Source organism: Sparus aurata, chromosome 8 (genome assembly GCF_900880675.1).
Source record: "Sparus aurata chromosome 8, fSpaAur1.1, whole genome shotgun sequence".
Classification (NCBI taxonomy): Eukaryota; Metazoa; Chordata; class Actinopteri; order Spariformes; family Sparidae; genus Sparus; species Sparus aurata.
In genome coordinates this window covers 26,289,362-26,307,047 of record NC_044194.1, presented here as the reverse complement: position 1 = coordinate 26,307,047, position 17,686 = coordinate 26,289,362, and the positions used below count along the sequence as shown (strand labels likewise).

The 17,686-nt window shown below is 40.2% G+C and overlaps 1 protein-coding gene and 1 long non-coding RNA gene across 3 annotated transcripts; one reads left to right on the top strand and one right to left on the bottom strand.

Annotated features, from left to right (window-relative positions):
- Positions 1-979: 979 nt before the first annotated feature.
- On the bottom strand, positions 980-2,202 carry LOC115586503 (uncharacterized). Its single transcript, XR_003984884.1, has 4 exons — positions 1,927-2,202; positions 1,697-1,768; positions 1,543-1,602; positions 980-1,158 (listed from the first exon to the last, which is right to left on the bottom strand). It is a non-coding gene; the product is annotated as an uncharacterized LOC115586503 (long non-coding RNA).
- rspry1 (ring finger and SPRY domain containing 1) lies at positions 1,150-17,452 on the top strand. Of its 2 annotated transcripts, none has more exons than XM_030425615.1 (15): positions 1,150-1,564; positions 2,877-3,502; positions 6,654-6,706; positions 8,593-8,705; positions 10,345-10,471; positions 10,993-11,051; positions 11,957-12,023; positions 12,332-12,463; positions 12,555-12,670; positions 13,067-13,210; positions 13,305-13,416; positions 13,698-13,800; positions 13,976-14,128; positions 14,805-14,909; positions 15,098-17,452. In XM_030425615.1, the coding sequence occupies exons 2-15, from the start codon at positions 3,105-3,107 to the stop codon at positions 15,192-15,194; spliced, it is 1,779 nt and encodes a 592-aa protein (XP_030281475.1). In that variant the 5' UTR covers positions 1,150-1,564; positions 2,877-3,104; the 3' UTR covers positions 15,195-17,452. The 2 variants fall into 2 exon arrangements, with proteins under 2 accessions (XP_030281475.1, XP_030281473.1); XM_030425613.1 differs by lacking the exon at positions 1,150-1,564 and adding an exon at positions 2,099-2,373.
- Positions 17,453-17,686: the final 234 nt, after the last annotated feature.

The following is a 17,686-nucleotide window of genomic DNA, read 5'->3' as shown; positions in this document are numbered from 1 at the left end:
TAAAATATCCCGGTAGTTGTCTTTTGTTGAATAATTTTGAAAAGATACTTAATTAAAACGATCTATCTAAACTTTATATTGAGTTTCAAACTGGAAAATATATCCTTGTCTCAAATGTGCTTGTGAATCTTACTTTTGTTTTTTACGTGTTAATGGGGTTAATAAAATGAGAGAGAACCTCTGCCTCACTCAGTTTTTCTCGGGACATCTACCAAAATGTGATTTTGTGTAATCTTGTATTAAACAAATGTTTGTGAATTCTGATTTCAGTTTCTTTTTATAGTCACTACAAAGATGTCAGCCTCTCAAGAACAGCCATTAGAAAATGGAAAAACATGCGCCAACCCTGGAAACCCAGTTTTCTCCTGCATGATGACTCCAGAAGTTAAAGATGTACGACTACCCCGGAGGGCAAAGCCCCAGAATCCATTGTACAGGACCACTTCCAGTGCCTACGGTCTTCTCCCTCCAACCTTTGAAAGCTCACCATGTACCTTTCACCCTAAATCACAAAGATTCACTGAAGAACTCAGCAAGAGTGGGATGTATTGTGACAACACCTTCAATACAGCCCTAGATCGGAGCAGGGTGTATGACTGTCCCAATTTACAGCATACTGTCTAAATGCCTGGTTGATCTAATGTAAGACCACCGGTTCTATGACATTTAATTCATGTCAAGTCTGAATATAGTATGGACCACTCTAAATAAAATAGTGTAAATAGAAAATAATACCCATGCAATGAATGCACAACTTTCCTCAGTAGTGTATTAAGAATTTTGAGGCCTTTCATTGCCAAAGCTTCAAGATATTTTTTTGTTTGGACTTCAGCCGCTTTCTAAACCCAACATACCTGTAGGGACAGAATGACCCAGATTTTATTTTGCTCTGGTCTGTTGCATTTGTTACACTGGATATTATGGATAACCCAAATATGTCTTTTAAGAAATGATAGTACTCATATACCTTCACATATGTGACTATGAGTTCAGATGATCAAATCCTGAGACATCAAACTGGGTCAGACATGTCAAGAAGGACTTTTAGAATGACTTCAATGGATTGTACTCTGAAACATGGACCTGGACCCTGCCGTATGGATGGAGTCCCGCAGCCACCTTCAGTCCCTCTCTGTTGTATTGGCCTTATACCCTCACCTAAAGACAAAAGATTTATGTAAATGATAAAAGTTTGCTGTTGGATGAAAAACACGCTGATTCTCAAAGCATTTTTTTTTACCTTCATTGGTGTGGCACATTGCAGATACACATGAGAAACTGAATCTCCTGATCTGAAGTATCCGTAAAGTTATTATATAAAAAAAGATGGTATCCCATTATTATTCAAGCACATAAGTGTGACTATAATTTGGATATACACTATCGAATCAAATTATAAATTTTGTGACACCATGCATGCTATAGGTATTATTTTAAAGGAAATATTATACTTTGTCTTGTGCATCATTTTATACAAACAGTCATACTGAGATGTTTTTGTTTTGAAAATCCTGTTGTTCCTCTGTGATTGCGTTCACGTACCGTGGGAAAGATTGGCTTCAGGGTATGTAGTCGCCTTTTGGCTTGGCTGGCATTCTCTCTCTATAAATACATTTTAAATAAACAATTGTAAAAGCACACTTGTTTGACGTGTTCGTGATGGTACTGTAGTCGAATGTAGCTCTGCGCAGCTTACGTCGATATTTCACGCGATGTAATTTCACCGTTGAAACTTGTTGCTTTTATTCCAGCTTCTTACTGTCTTGCTCTGTCATAAACCAACACATACACGTTGCAGAAATACACAAAACAATGATTTTCCAATAGCTTAAGTAGTGTTCACAATACACCATGGGTAATATCAGAAAGAGAGGAAGAAAGATGTTATATATATATATATGAAAAAAAGGAAAACACAGTTTTTACCGTATGTTGACGTTGTATTTCACAGAAATCCTCCTCCCTCCTTCTTCAGCCGCGCCTCCACAGCCACAGCTGATGGGCAACCTTTTTTAGCTGCCAACGCTACGGAACTTAGCAAGCGGCTAGCGGTGTAGCGTCGTTAAAATGTGTTAGCTTGCCGTCATATGTATGTGCTGTTCGACTTCAAAAAAGGTCTGTTGCGGAATATAGACGGGTCTTGTATGTGACTCCATTACTCCGTTGGTGTTTGAGTACCACGCGTAGTTCGTTCCTTCTCACGTTAGCTAACTTGTGTAGTTTGACAGTAGGATCAAAGGAGCTGCTAACCGGGCTAACATATAGCTGGTTAGCTACAACACTACACTGCTAGCTAGGCGTCTGTCTGTTTTGTTAACTACTTCGGTCTGGCTCAACTGCGTCTGAATACTGCTGTTGTTAAAGAAATAGCACGTAAGTATGCGCTTAGGTAAAAACCGAGCCATTATAGCTCACTTACGAAATGATAAGAGCGAGTTTGTGAGACTTGGTTTTCATTTGGAAATGCTAATGTTGTAATGCTTGCTTAGTGGGTGGCTAGCTTGTTAGCCAGCTAACTGAAAAGCTCCTGATATGTCAACAGTACTAAATATCTCAATAAGTCAGTGCGCGATGAGCTGATTTTTAACAGACTGTGACTGTCCTCATTAACAACACAGCTCTATTCAAACAGTTACATATTGTGTAGTAGCTACTACGCTTGAGGTGGACAGTTAAATGGTTATTGCTGACTGTCTTTCTATTTTCACTTACTTCTGTAATTTTGTCCAGATTTGACACTTATCTCATTGGGTGCGTGTCACTGAAGCTAGTGTTTATCTTTGCTTTGGGCAGAATATGGTATAAACACGTCTCTGACAGGCTCAACTCGGGGGCAGAGTTTCATTGTTTCTGTTTTGTTTGTGTTGCTTCCACAGTTATGCAAGCCTTGGATGAGACCTGGACGTGAGGTTGGGACTGTCTGTGATGTTCAGAGCATTTCTCCTTGCGTCATCTGACCCCATCTGGTCTCTTTAACTAGTCGTATATTATTACTCTGAAAAAACAAATCCTGTATCTCTGCTTGGCAACAGTATGATCATTTACGCTGATCCAACCCAGTCCACTGGGAGAAGAATCCCCCCAAACCAAGCTCTCCAAATGATATGATAGTAGCCACCTGGATCACTTACTGTGCCTGCAGGAGCCTTGCACGGGTTCTGCTCTTCCTTTCCTCCTCAAACTCCCTTCCTCCATTCTGGCAGACCCTTGCCACTGTGGTCTCTGGCACTGGAACCATGGGTAACAGCTGTGTGTGCCGGGAGGACAGTGACTTGGAGGACCATCACCATGGGTCGACAAGGGCAACCCGAGGACAAGCTCGGCGGGTGGATCATGCTACAGCCACAAGTGTTGATGCTGGAGAGGCTCGGAGCAGTCGGCCAAGGGACCCAGTCAGACCACCGCGCCGAGGACGAGGGCCTCATGAACCAAGAAGGAAGAAGCAGAATGTGGATGGCCTGGTGCTGGACACGTTGGCTGTCATCAGGACACTTGTAGACAAGTAAGTGTAAAAGTTAGATATTAATTAAAGTTACTGAAGGTTTGAGGAGGAAGGGTGAGAGTGGACAATAAACATTTGAAATGAATATGCTTTTAGTAATGTTTGTTGTGACTTCTGACAATGTTTCAGGCAGCTAATAAACGTGAATTTTGAACCTTTTTGTTATGAGGGTTTGTATGAGCATCAGACCTGTAAACATCCTGATCTTGAGTTAAAGAAGTTATAACTCTAAAATACTATTGTATTTAATGGTTCATGTTCTCAGCACAGTAATTAGCTGTAGCTGCAGAGCTACAAAGTAATCGGGATGCACTAGCATATTTGCCAGATGTACTGCCATGGCACATTTGGACCTTCTTGATCCCGTAGTTCACTTTCATACAGTGAGATGTACTGTATATATTAAAATAAATGTTGCAGTTTTGTCATCTTTAGCAGTTGTGGTGAAATGTTAGGATCACTAATCCTACACTAAGTGCCCATGAAACTTGAGCTCAGTCGGAGCGGAATAATAAAAAAGGAGAGGTCGGTGTCTTCAGAGGAAGCATCACACGGTTTTTTCTGTTATCAGAACATGGCCTGCAAACTTTGACGAGGATGTTTGAAGCAGAACAAAGTAGAGTCACGCCTTTTTGATATCAGAAGTTCTGTCTTTTCACTATTTTTGCAACAAACAGCACAGTAGAATATTTTATGCACATATCCCCGCAACACTTTACTTTGAGTCCCTCTTTTAATGGTTGTATAAGATAACATGTATTTTGTCTTATAGCTGCCTACAACTACATTATAGCATTATTAACACATTTTTTTAAATATTTGTTTACTGTTCATAAATGTGTTTACTAAAATTCCACAGAGAAAATATGATAAAGGTCTTCTGCTTTCTCTTTTATGTGAATCAAATTTACAAGAACTGAAGTATTGTTTCTGATATATAGACAATAGACTATCATGAATGTTAATAGTGACGCTCTCCACACTGTGCCTTTGTGAAGTGTTGATTGTGTGGGCTCGGTCACACTTGTCTGGTTGACAGTGTCAGTGCCACCAACCCTTGCAGTTCATCAAAAGAAACATCAGTGTTCATGTCACTTTGTCACGCTTTGACATTTTTATTTCACATCACCAACAATGAGATGAAACGGCTTCAGAAATCACACTTTTTCCTCCTCCAACGTAATCTGTGTAGTCTGACCTAGGGTGCAATGTTTTCTTAAGGTTTAAAAAGGATAACTCAGATTTTATTGTCCTTTCTTAGGAAACCAGGATCTCTCACTTTTAATGAATATTAAAATGCAAAACTGCAGACAGTTCATTAATAACAAAACAGTTTTCCCCAAATGTACCTGCCTTAAACATAGCAGCGTTGTTCTTATAAGGGGACTTATCTTTATTAGGAAATGAGTGCCATATAGAGCTCTGTCTACTGGTAATATACTGTCAGCAGGTTGAAAAATCTCACTCATTCTTCACAGAGGTGACTTAAATGGTATGAGGTGGTTAAAGTAGCTGCTGCGGGTGTTTGGTCATTTACCTGTACCCTCAAACTCTTTAAAAGAGGCCTTAGCCAGTTTCTTAATGACTGTGTTTCCTCTCTCGGTTTAATGATGACCTGCTGCAATGATGTAGCAAGAATTTTATATCCTGTGTAGATACTGTGTAGAAGCACTTTCTTCCTTATCTTCATCTTCCACTCAGTTATCACTGTCTTCAGAGAACAGCCGTTCCGCTGTGCCCTTTGGGGTTTTGCTCAACACGAGTTAAGTTTGCAGAGAGAGAAAAAAAAGGTGGGCACAATTCTTGGGAATGAGTTATCTGCTGAACAGTGCCACACTCGAGTATGAATGTTGACAAAGGTCCACATGAGTTACGGGCAGGTCTGGCTGTTGGTCTTGTCCTAATAGCAGCAGAAGCAGCAACCTCGCAGTATGCCTAAGTTTTTCATTTTTATCCCCCTTTCCATGAATTTGGTCATCAGAGCATCTCTTCTATCTACATGTGGTGTGAAATTGCATTTCTTGAGATCATCCAGTAAATGTAAAAGTCCATCCTGCAAAGGGATTGATCCATACCAGCTTTATGCATGCAAGACAGAAGTCATTTATTCAGTGGTCTTCAGCAAGTGAAGACACACGCATGCTAGCAGAGGTTCGCTGCAAACACTGGAATTCTGTAGTTGAACTTCTTTTGGCAAGAGGAAAAGTGTTTAAACACATCATGCTAAGCACTAACTTCAAGTCTTGTTTTCCAACTTCACTGTGACTTAAGGGAACTAACTACAGCTTTGAAATTTAGACTTGTATTTGTGTTCAACTGCATTTTGCCACTTAATGTGGTTGAGCTTCATAGTACTGTATATTTTGTCTTGCGAAAGTATTACTATATCATTGTCTTGCTAATAACTGGATCGTATTGTTTGAAGGTAGACATGTATTGTTCACCAGGGCTGTGCAATATTGGAAAAACGGACATTACATAATTTTCGTTTTCTGTTACCTATAGTGCAATATGAAAAAATACAGCAACCTACCAGATGCCTTGATAACCTCTAGTTGGAAATTATATGATATTGTAGAATGATTGATTGATTCATTGTCTTTTGAATATTTATACAACCCCATGTCCAACATCCAAGAATTCGTTCATGGTTTCGACTTATAAATTAAACAGAATTCTGTACAGTACAATTTATTTATGTTAGGAAATCTGAGGATAAAGCTGCCTGGAGTTGACTGCGAAAATGAAAGCGCTCTTCAGCTTGGGATGAGCCATGACCAGCAGCAGTAATGTCAGCATTTTCAAAAACAACACCCACTGAACCAAGTCCATCACAATTATACGCTTGCTTTAACGTTTCCATGGGGCAGCATTACTTTCCATGGCCATTACTGTGTTCACAGAAACGCACACAGGCATGAGTCATTTGTTGATATTTGTCGATGCATTGACCACAGGGTCACAAACACTTGAGATGCATTTGCTGGTTGAATGCTCTTACCTTGATGCACCACCTCCGTTTGTGTAAAGCACGCTCTCATAAATGGACACGTGTCACAAATTATGGAGCAGAGTTTGTGAAAAAAATTTGAAAAATGCTCCTGAACCGTACCATTATCTAATTCTGTGCAAACTCTGTTCTGTTTTTCAGTGACCAAGAGCCCCCTTACTCCATGATCACTTTGCACGAGATGGCAGAGACGGGTAAGGAAAAAATGAGAACGCACTTTAAATCAATCATTGGCACTGTGTAGCAGAGCAAATGCTGGGACAGAATACACAAAGCAAAGTAAAGTAAAGTGCCAGAGCATGTTTCATGTGTTTTGCATGGAAAGGATCAGAGGTTCCTAACTGAGGAAAAGTTAGAAACATTAGCTCTACTCAGAAGTGGCAACTGATGTCTCAACCAACAAAACCATGTCTAGCTTAGCTTTTAGTCATGTGCACAACTCTTCAGATGTTGAGTCAAGATTGATCCCTTCCACTGACTGGTGAGGAGTCCCAGGAATTTAAACAGGTCTCTTCTGAATATGCTGCCAGTGTCCCATCCCCCTCGGGCTGAGCTAGTTGTTTGTGAGAACTGCTGAGGCAGTGATATTACAGTAGCTTTGTAAGTGGCAGACAGTGGCAGTCCTTATCCTCTGTTTAGTGACAGCTTTTCCAGTTTGACGTAATTGTTTCTTTGACACCTCATGCAAACTACTCTGCCCTGGATGTGAGCAAATATTTGAATCGTGTTTAAATAGTGTTCCAAGAATGTCTCGCAGTAAATGTATTTGGTTTGTGTTGTGTTCTGTTGTTAAGTAGAAACACGACATTGAGGGCCAACATATTTAAATCCTAAATCCAAAGAAGATGTTATAATGAGGTGTAAAAACAGGCTATTCACGTCTGGAGGAACCTTCACTGGTGAGGGCTGGACACACCACCTGTCTGCTGCTTACCAATCCTGCAGGAATATTGCTGCCTCAGCGCAACACAGTCAGTGGTCCAGCCCGTGGGGACATTAACATCACCAGGGGAAGGGCCATAATCACTGGATACAATGCAAACATCATGTGCTTGCTGCTACTTACATTTCTAAACTGGTCATGTGACCTACGTCCAAGAAGGATTCATATTTTGTGTTTATTTTGTATGTTCGAGATGTGTGTTTTTGCTAGTTTGTGCAGTAAGTGGATAAAATATAATAGAGTTTCTGTTTGTCTTAGTTTGACAGTAACTAACAGGTCTGACTTTTATTTGTGGTTGTGCATATTTTAAGCTTCGGTTGATGTTTTTTGTGTGTGTCTGCACTTTCTTATCCATATGGTGAATGCTGCTCCCATGCTGTGTTTGTGTGTCTGTGTAGCCTTTGAATTCTTGTGTTTAGGCCTTGTGTTATGCACATATGGTGTTTGATGCTCACATGGCGTGGTGTTGTGTGGTTTGACAACAGCCAAGCTGAGTATTCGCTTGCAGATACTGAACCCCAAAGGCAGCCAAGCTGCAAGTCAGTCAGACAGCCAGTCACTCTCTGTTTGACATGTGTTATGATGTTACATTATTCAGCAGCCAGTTGGCTGATGCTTTCATAAGTGATAGTCTCAGAGAGATGGTTCGTTCTGAGTCATCTAATGGACAGGAAATGTTGTTTCAGTATTCATGATGCTCATAAACCTGGTGCCTGTCTCACAAAGTGATTTTAGAGCAGATCACTTATCTTTCATCTGGTTTTGTTGGTCATTCTTGTCTTTTGCATGAAGAAATGTATTTTAATGAAAGAACATAAGCAACACACAGGGTGTTATCAAAAATATTACCCAGTCTGAAGCAAGTTCTTGGCACATATGTGTATTTTTCATTTCATCAGTAGGTAAAAAAAAAAAGATCTTTCCATCTGCTTAAAATTTTTTTTTCATAGTTCATTGCGGAGGAAGTTATATTTTGAAATGCGCTTAAAGATACCCTACTTATAATTAAGACAGCATGTAGGTAAGACATTTTTCATTTATAATGCAGTCAGGCATCTTCTATGTATGTAGTAGAACGAGTGAATGGTCATAAATGTGAAGAGTCTCAAATCAGTCTTTTCCTCTCTTCTCCCTCAGATGATGGTTGGCTAGAGGTTGTCCAGTCTCTGATTCGAGTGATACCACTGGATGATCCGCTTGGCCCTGCAGTGATCACCCTTCTCTTGGATGAGTGCCCCCTGCCCACCAAGGTGTGTGTGTGTGTGTGTGTGTGTCTGTGTGTGTGTGTGTGTCTGTGTATGACTCATAAAAATAATCCTACTTTTCACTCAGGAAAGAATTGGCTCATAACGCGTTATCACAGTGTCACTTGTTCCCATGAAGCAGGCTGCTTTTTCTCCTCAGGAGCAGTCATTGTTGAACCACTTCTACACATGTGGATTGATGTCAATGGAAAGTAATAGCAACCGCAGTTTGAACCTGCAGATGTAAACATGTTAATGTCATCACCTGCAGGTACCTTTTCAACACTAGTGTCACCTGCAGGCAAAGTGTGTATAGTTTGTGGATTTTGTATTTTTTTTTTTTTTTAGGTTTTACATGATATCCAACTTTTGTAAACAGTTAAATGATTACTGCTCATAAATCCTCATTGTGGTAAACTAACCCCCAGTTGATATTGAATATTTTCTTAGATAATCAACTTACTTGGTTTCCGAGAAGGAACTAAGCCAGCTTTTATGACAACTTTCCTTTATTGTTTTCTTTTGGCCTATGCTTTCCCCCCTTCTCTCCAACCCTGCCTCTCTTATTCCCTTTCAACAAATACAATCTGGTAAGGACCCCCTGCTTCCTGCCTAAAGTAACCTGAGGACAAGGGGCACACCATGACACTCTGAACAGTATGAATTCTGTACTCTTTCCAGTACTCAACAGAAAGATGCTCCACCCAGCAAAACATATATTGCAGGTTTAAAATCTAAATTGTAAAGCTTCAAACACCCACGCGCACACACACACACACACACACACACACACACACACACACACACACACACACACACACACACACACACACACACACACACACACAAACAAACAGAGTTTACAAAAAGGATAGTGTCGCATGCCAGACCTATTTTTACGGTGCTGCCTAGTAGTGGAGACAGGTCTGGCTGCACCAATTCTCATTCTGGTATAGGGGGAAAAACACTTTGAGTTATTTTTGATTGGTTAAAAGAAATACAATCATGTTGGACGGCACTAAACCCAGGATTCCGTGACAATACCTCTGCAAAATAGTGTCTGGTGGCTTGCTTGTTTAGGTTCATGGCGTCGGCAACCAGATTAGTGTTAGAATAACTTGACATTTTCAGCATGTAGGTTGCTAACTCTGTAGTAGTTGTTGTTTTCCATACTGATGATGATTTTGAAAACAGTAATAGTCAGGTAGCGGAATGGAGCAAAATGACACAGATACGAAATAAATGACTAAACTGCACTTGTAATTGTCTTTGCTGGCAACTTTGACATGTTTACATCTGAACGTCTGATCTGCTGCTGCTGCTCATCTAGCATATAAATGGTATAGGCTGGACTTGACCTGCAGCCAGTGCGACTCAGCTGTTGGATGATATTGACTGATCATGATTTCTGGTGCATCAGTGATGCTGTGTCCCTGCTAATGAAGCAAATTGTATTTACTTGATATGGTGTGCTTACTCTGGGGCTTTGTCCATAGAATCATCTCTGTCTTTTCACATGTAAATGTACATGTTATGATAACCGTCAGGTTTCATACCACTGTGTACCTTGAAACCGGTACATCGCTGTAACCTTATGTGTATGTGAGATCTTCATTAGACTAATTGCTCCGTCTCCTCTCTCCAGGATGCTCTCCAGAAACTCTCAGACATGTTGAGTCTGAGTTCCGCTGTAGCACGACAGGATGCTCTGAACCCTGCTAAACACAGAAATACCACAGCTGTCCTAGGATGCCTGGCAGAGAAACTGGCTGGTACAGTCCGCATTTTCACAATTTAATCCTCCAGTCAATAGTCTTGCTCTTTACTGCTGCCAATTACATGTTTGTTGCTAAGAATTTGTAGACATTCTAACTTGTTGCAAGCAAGTTATTACAAGGAACAACATGTCTGTGTGGTTGTCTACTACTTGCAAGGGCTCTTGTGGTAAATTGTTTGATGATAATTTTGGTGGCTTATTGAATTGTCAGATTATACTAAATTAGCTCAGTATACCAGTCATATATCACCAAGAGGCAGCTCCTCTGATTATCAGAAAAAGCAAGTGAAAGCTAATAGAAAGAAAGAAGGTGAAGAAAGTTTATTTGTACGATTCTTTTGCTCTTGACATTTCAGCACAATGCCTAATAACACAGCATCTTAGGACATAATGTAGAGATTTTATTTCCATGATTGATCATTTTCTACATTCACTCTTTTGGTTTGATAGAAAAACAGTGTGTTCAGTTTATGTTCAGCTCTCATTTGTTGTCTCTCTTTCTTTTTCTCTTCTTAGGTCCAGCCAGTATTGGATTGTTAAGCCCTGGAACCCTTGAGTACCTTCTAGAGAGTCTAGTGAGCAAACACACACACAAACACACACACACACACACACACACACACACACACACACACACACACACACTGTTTGAACAAGAACAATATTTTTACATACCTCACATACGTAAATATTAAAGTCTAACATTTGCAGATGTATTGTGGTTACTCGACTAGTAACGTGGCTGTTTTAGGTATCCCATCAGTGGTTCTTGGCAGTAGCAGTGATGGTTGAAAAGAAGAGACGCAGAGTCTGTGTAAATGAAAAGTTTAGACATCAGCTACATGCTTCATTTGATGTCCAGCATATAGAGAGCAACAGAAACTGTAGAAGCAGAAGTCTCTGTTTTCACCACTTCTTCTCAGGTTACTTGATTCGTCAGTCTTCTCACTCTCTTTGATGTGCTTTGTCAGAGCTATAAGGAAGTCAATACTGCAATTGAAGTGTTTCCAACCCACCAAACAAAACAAACAAAAACACATTCTGAAAAAAGGGCTGTAATGTAACTGCTTCTCAGGGAAGTCGCTTTAGTGTTTTCTTTGAAAATGTGCTTTAATATGAAGTAGTTACAAGTGTTGAGGAGGACTTAAGTGAGTTAGGAACACCCTTTTTGTAGATAAAATGAAATGTACATGGCAGTCTGAGCTAACAAATATATGTAGGCGAATGTTCTTAGGAAAGTTTGTCCTGGAAGGCAGACAGTGATGGCTGCTTTCTGCAAAGCAAGATCGTAGTGAAACTGCAACATGGCTGTCCATTACTAACATCTGTCCATGGAAGCATGTCCCCTGTGAATTAACAATAGATGGAATGATTTTGCAAGACCATGTGCGTTGTTTTTGTGTGTTTGCATTAAAAAAATTGATTGAGAGCACGAACTGATGACCATTTCTTTTCTATCTCCTCTCTATTACCTCTCCAGAGCTCTGAGGCCCACCCTACTGTCATGCTGTTTGCTCTCATTGCTTTGGAGAAGTTCTCCCAGACCAGTAGGTTCACTCACTTTATTTGAAAGACCCATACATGTTAAAGATTCATGATGACACTGGCGAAAACTGGTGACTTCCTTAAAAAGAAATATTCCATAATAAGATTGAAAGTTGCCTTATCAGATGAATAAGTAAAGAGGATTATTGGCAGTAGCATTTTTTTAACTGGCTTACAAACTTTCTCATAACATTGTGTCTCCCACACAGGCTTTCAAAAACATATTTTGAATTAACTTTCACTGATTCTTCGGCAGAGATAACTTTTGGGATTTGTTTGCCTAATTTGACACTCATCTTCTTGCCCTTAGGTGAGAATAAACTGACAGTGTCTGAGTCGTGTATCAGCAATCGACTCGCTGTACTCGAGTCGTGGGCAGAGCAGCCTGACTATCTTAAGAGGCAGGTCGGATTCTGCTCACAGTGGAGCCTTGACAATCTGTGTGAGTAGCCTCAGATGCTTTAGTGTCTTTAGTGAGGTGTTTGTCTGCATGAGTAACAGAAGAAAACCTTCATATTCCCTCTGTGGTGCAGTCCTAAAGGAGGGTCGTCAGTTCACCTACGAGAAGGTCAACCTCACCAATATCAACGCCATGCTCAACAGCAATGATGTCAGCGAGTACCTCAAGATCTCCCCCACTGGACTAGAGGTTAGTCTATGTGTGCAAACGGTGAGAATAACCACATGTGGCAGAATTAATGGATCTAGCAGATTCTTTTAGGAACAGTATGGCTTTTGATAAATTCTCTGATTTAGCCTTGTATTTACATTTTAATTTTAGGGCATTTAGCAGACGCTTTTGTCTGAAGACTTCCAGTAATTCATACATTCATACACTGATGGCGGTGGCTGCCATACAAGGTGCCAACCAGCACACCAGGAGCTGGTTGGGGCTCAGTATCTTGCCCAAGGACACCTCGACATGCAGACCAGCGACCTTCCAATAACAAGACGTTGTCTCTGCCCCTGAACAATAGCCACTCTTGTCTGTAAAAGATCTGAAAGTTTCTGAATCTTTTCTTTCTCATTTTGCTCCCCTCCTCAGGCACGGTGTGATGCCTCATCCTTTGAGAGCGTCCGTTGTACATTCTGCGTGGATTCAGGCGTTTGGTACTACGAGGTGACAGTCATTACATCAGGAGTGATGCAAATTGGATGGGCCACCAAGGACAGCAAGTTCCTCAACCATGTACTCACCCTCAGTGTCTTGAATATTCACCTTTTCCACATTCTGTTTGTCTGCAGTCGAACAATTTGGCATTTTTTGTATACGTATGTTTCAGGAGGGTTATGGGATAGGAGACGATGAATACTCATGTGCGTATGATGGCTGCAGGCAGCTCATCTGGTACAACGCTCGCAGTAAACCTCACTCTCACCCCTGCTGGAAGGAGGGTATGCTCTACACACACAGAAACACACACTTCAAAGAAATGTTATAATTGTTGACAGTTAGATCAGTAGATGAGAGGAACCACCTCCCTTTTAAATGTCTGACTCATTTGTTTTGAAACTGCTTTATTGTTTTTAGTGTCTCTGGAGTGTTTTGTGATTTTTAGAACCCACACGCTGCTGTCACTGCCAACATTTAGGCTCCGGTTTACCTCCCACATGGACGGATAATAGTAATAATAGCAGGCCAAGAGTTTATTCTGTTGCGTGCATGTCCTGTTTAGGAGATGCTATCGGCTTCCTGTTGGACCTCAGCAAGAAGCAGATGATCTTCTATTTGAATGGACATCAGCTGCCGCCAGAGAAACAGGTCTTCTCCTCGGCCACGTAAGTCCACACACAAAATCACCCCTCTCTAGTGTCAACAGTTATACCCTCTCTCACTCTCTCTCTTTCTGTCCTTCCCTTTTTCCATCTTTCCTCCACTCTTTCCTCTACTCTTCCCGCTTCTTTCTTGTCTCAAATGACCCCCTTGTCTTTCCTTCACCTCTGTGTCTGTCAGGTCTGGTTTCTTTGCAGCAGCCAGCTTTATGTCCTACCAGCAGTGTGAGTTTAACTTTGGGGCCAAGCCTTTTCGTCACCCACCGTCTGTCAAGTTCAGCACCTTCAACGACTTCGCTTCACTGCTGCCCAGTGAAAAGATCATCCTACCCAGGTGAGACATGAAGCTGTTCTGCACTCTGTCAAAGGAGAAAAGGAATGTGTAATCTGTTGTTTTACCCAACGGTCCTCTGACTCGTGAATCATTTGTTTTCACTCAGCATCCAACACGTAGGTTTGGCATGATACAAAAATGACTTGTCTTTAGGGGTATACATGGAGCATTTTCATCACTCATTAATTTGTTGGTAGCATGGAAGCAGCTTTTTAGGCTTTTTTCTTAAAATGTAATAACTAGTTAAATGACTGTAACAGTGCAATATGTCTTTTATCACCTGTACAATCTAATGTTCTATGATACAATAGACCTGTCTTGTGCTAAACACAAGTTATGGCTCTCTTAGTTCAGGGTTTTCAAATAAACCATGGCTGTGACCCTGTATCCACAGTACTCTGAAAGTGAAAAAACCCAAAATGAAATCCACCCCCTATGTCACTTATTGCAGCTAAGTTTAAAAAGTCTAGAGCCCTCTAATAAACTTAATTTATTTAATTAGTCATTTAAAAATGGGTTTTATGTCCGTAAGATTTTTACGTACAATATAAGCATGTATTGTGTATTGTGTATTGTATCTACATCATAATGATCTACAGTGTGAAGCTCTCTTTGGAGAAATGTATACAATACATGTCTGTAAATAGAAACATATCTGCTTTTGTGTGTTTTCTAGACACCGGCGTCTGGCCTTACTAAAGCAAGTTAGCATCCGAGACAACTGCTGCACGCTGTGTTGTGACGTCATGGCTGACACAGAGCTGCGGCCCTGTGGACATGGGTATGTGTGCGTCTGGTGTGGACGGACAATGCTTTAAAATCCCAAACTATTCAGACTATTGGTCAAAGATGTTTGAGCGTATTCTAGTAAATCACGTCAGACTGATACTTAAACTGATTTTCTGTCTAGCATTTTCTGGGAATGAAAAATAAAATATTATTTCATGTTTTTCCCCCGTCTTTTTCCAGTGGTATGTGTATGGAGTGTGCCTTACAGTTAGAGACGTGCCCGCTGTGCCGCCAGGACATCCAGAACCGCGTCAGACTCATTGCACATGTCTCCTGACACACTTCCTGCCCCTTGTCCAAAAAGGAGAGACACACAAGCCCTACGGCCTCCTCCTCCTCCTCTTCTAATCCCCTCTCACCCAACAAGGCTGCGAGGAAGGTGCCACAGCGTTGTGAAGATACCAGAACCGGAACTTCTGGTAAGAGGAGGCGACGATGGAGAGGTGGAGACAACAACAAGAGGAGATGAGAGGAGGGGAATTTCAATCACATCTGGATCCCCAGGAGCTTTTCCTTATTTCCCTTTATCTCCTCTTTTGTATCCTTCTGACAACTCACTGCAGAAGCTGGGCCAAGGATCGTCAACTTTCTACCAACAGTGTGTTTTAAACAAAAACCGCAGAAGTGAGGAGCAGAAACATTTTGTCCAGACAGACCAAAACTCATCTGCAAGCCCCTGCGTAGAGTTATCAGACATCCTTTCTATGATATGAGGATCCCACTGCGCTTTCAGCCCAGAGGCTACTACTATTTAATCCCATCACTGTCATGCACATGTCTGCAGATCTGAGAAGGTTGAATAGCAGAAAAGAGAGTATTAAACCCAAGGTACAGATAAATTTGAGATATAGCTCACTTTCTTGTTTTGGGGTATAGAAGTGTTATCGAGGTAGCATTTTCATTTTTTTCTCAAGGTTGTACCAACACCTGTCCTTTGGGCAGCTTGTAGAAGTAGTCCTAGGGTTCAGTTTTCTGATCTGGTTTACAAAAACAAATAAAAAAAATCAAATCAGATTTTATACCACAGAGAACATTAGTGACAGATTTTCTTGGTTTACGACCAGTAAAAAAACCCAGAAATACTTGAATCTGTATTAGGACTAATTGATTTTCAGCACGGCTGACCCTGCTGCTTTTTGTGCTTTATTGTCTTGCTCAGATGTTGATATTTCATGAGTCTTGGTCATGTATGTAACAGCCACAACAAATAAAGATACAGGGATTAGAATTACAGAAAGTTCAGTAAATTACATCACATGTTTGTTTTTCTCCAATTATAAGTGCATATGTTTGAGGAGGATTATTTCCTTCTGAAATAATCTGGGATTGCTTGATTGGTGCTAACAATTTGGCAACAACTTGTAATGCAGCTCCACCAAGAGCCATGCTCATGAGGGGCATTGTAAGTAAATATGTCTTAATTTTGTCTGTGGTGACAAACACTTGCGTCTGTATCAAGACGACTTTTTTTCAATCCACAAGATGTGATTTAATTTTTGTTTTATGAATGGAGACCACCGATGTAGAGACTTGGCTAAGGTACAACTGGTTTTGTTGATTGACAGTGTTGTATTAGCCAATAAGTAAATTGTTTAAAACAAATGTGAAATGTTTCAGTGAATCATTTTTCCCGTTATCAGTTGACCGAATTATTAAGATGCTGTCATTTTGAGTCTGATTTGGCATTGGACATACATTAGCAAAGAAACTACCCACAGCACACTAACATCACCAAGAGTGTGAGCTTCAGCACAGAAACAAATGCATTTGTGTTTCACTTGCTACAAATCACAGGACTCTTAGTGGGACTTCTTGTATACTGAGTTGATCTTGTCAAACAAGTTTGTCAGATTGGAAGTGTATCTTTCAGTTGATGGGCTCAGACTGAGTAAAATGTGGTTTCCCTCTCTGTGCTTTATATAACATGGCACATCTCACTGCTTTCATTCTGCCATTTTTCATCTTCCTTCTATCTTTATAAGAACCTCATCTTTTCTGTCTATTTTTCTGTCCGTCCTTTACTTGAAACATCTCTGGGTTGACTGACTGACATTTGTATTGGTAACAAGAGTTGAAATGAACATGTGAGAGAAATTCTGATACAAGAAAAAATTCTGGTTGTACAATTTAAATAGAAAAATCTATGTCATTTTAAATGATAACAATTGATGATTAAGAATTTATTTGGGTCAAATTGTTGAGTTGCTACTCCAGCAAATTGCATGAACAGGGTCTGTAAAATCATTTGAACTATACTGGAATGATTTCTAAAAGATAACATGCCTCTCTCAGTGTGACAAAAGACTGGTCTGTTCACTGTTTGATATCTTGTATTTCCTCATGCACCTTATACATGCAGGTGAGAGAAATTATATGGTTGTCTCCACAATTGGAGATGAAGTTCAGGAATAAGTTGTGAGTTGTATTTAAAACATCTATAAAGGAATTTTGCCCCAGAGTTCCCAAAGATGTGACTGATTGAAGAATTGTTGTTTCCTGGATTGTGATATTTGTAATAAATGTATGTACATGTGATTTTTTCCTTCTTTTTTTTAATGTATTTCTGAGTGCTTTTTATTTACATCTCAAATCTCCTTTGGTTTCGAAGACAAGATTGATGATCTGATTGTAAAATATACATATATAAATAAATTATATAAATGTATCTACACAGACATTCGTTCTTGAAATATCAAGTCGATCACAACCAAAGAAACGTCAGATACTGATGTTTAAAGTATTAATGAAGTTGGTCAGTAAACTGTACTG

Bases quoted from the DNA above. Each gene is read 5' to 3' on its own strand.
- rspry1 (XM_030425615.1), top strand. From the start codon at position 3,105: ATGATAGTAGCCACCTGGATCACTTACTGTGCCTGCAGGAGCCTTGCA. The intron at 13,417-13,697 runs GTATGCTCTACA...TGTCCTGTTTAG, and splicing joins TCACCCCTGCTGGAAGGAGG to GAGATGCTATCGGCTTCCTG. The intron at 14,910-15,097 runs GTATGTGTGCGT...GTCTTTTTCCAG, and splicing joins CTGCGGCCCTGTGGACATGG to TGGTATGTGTATGGAGTGTG.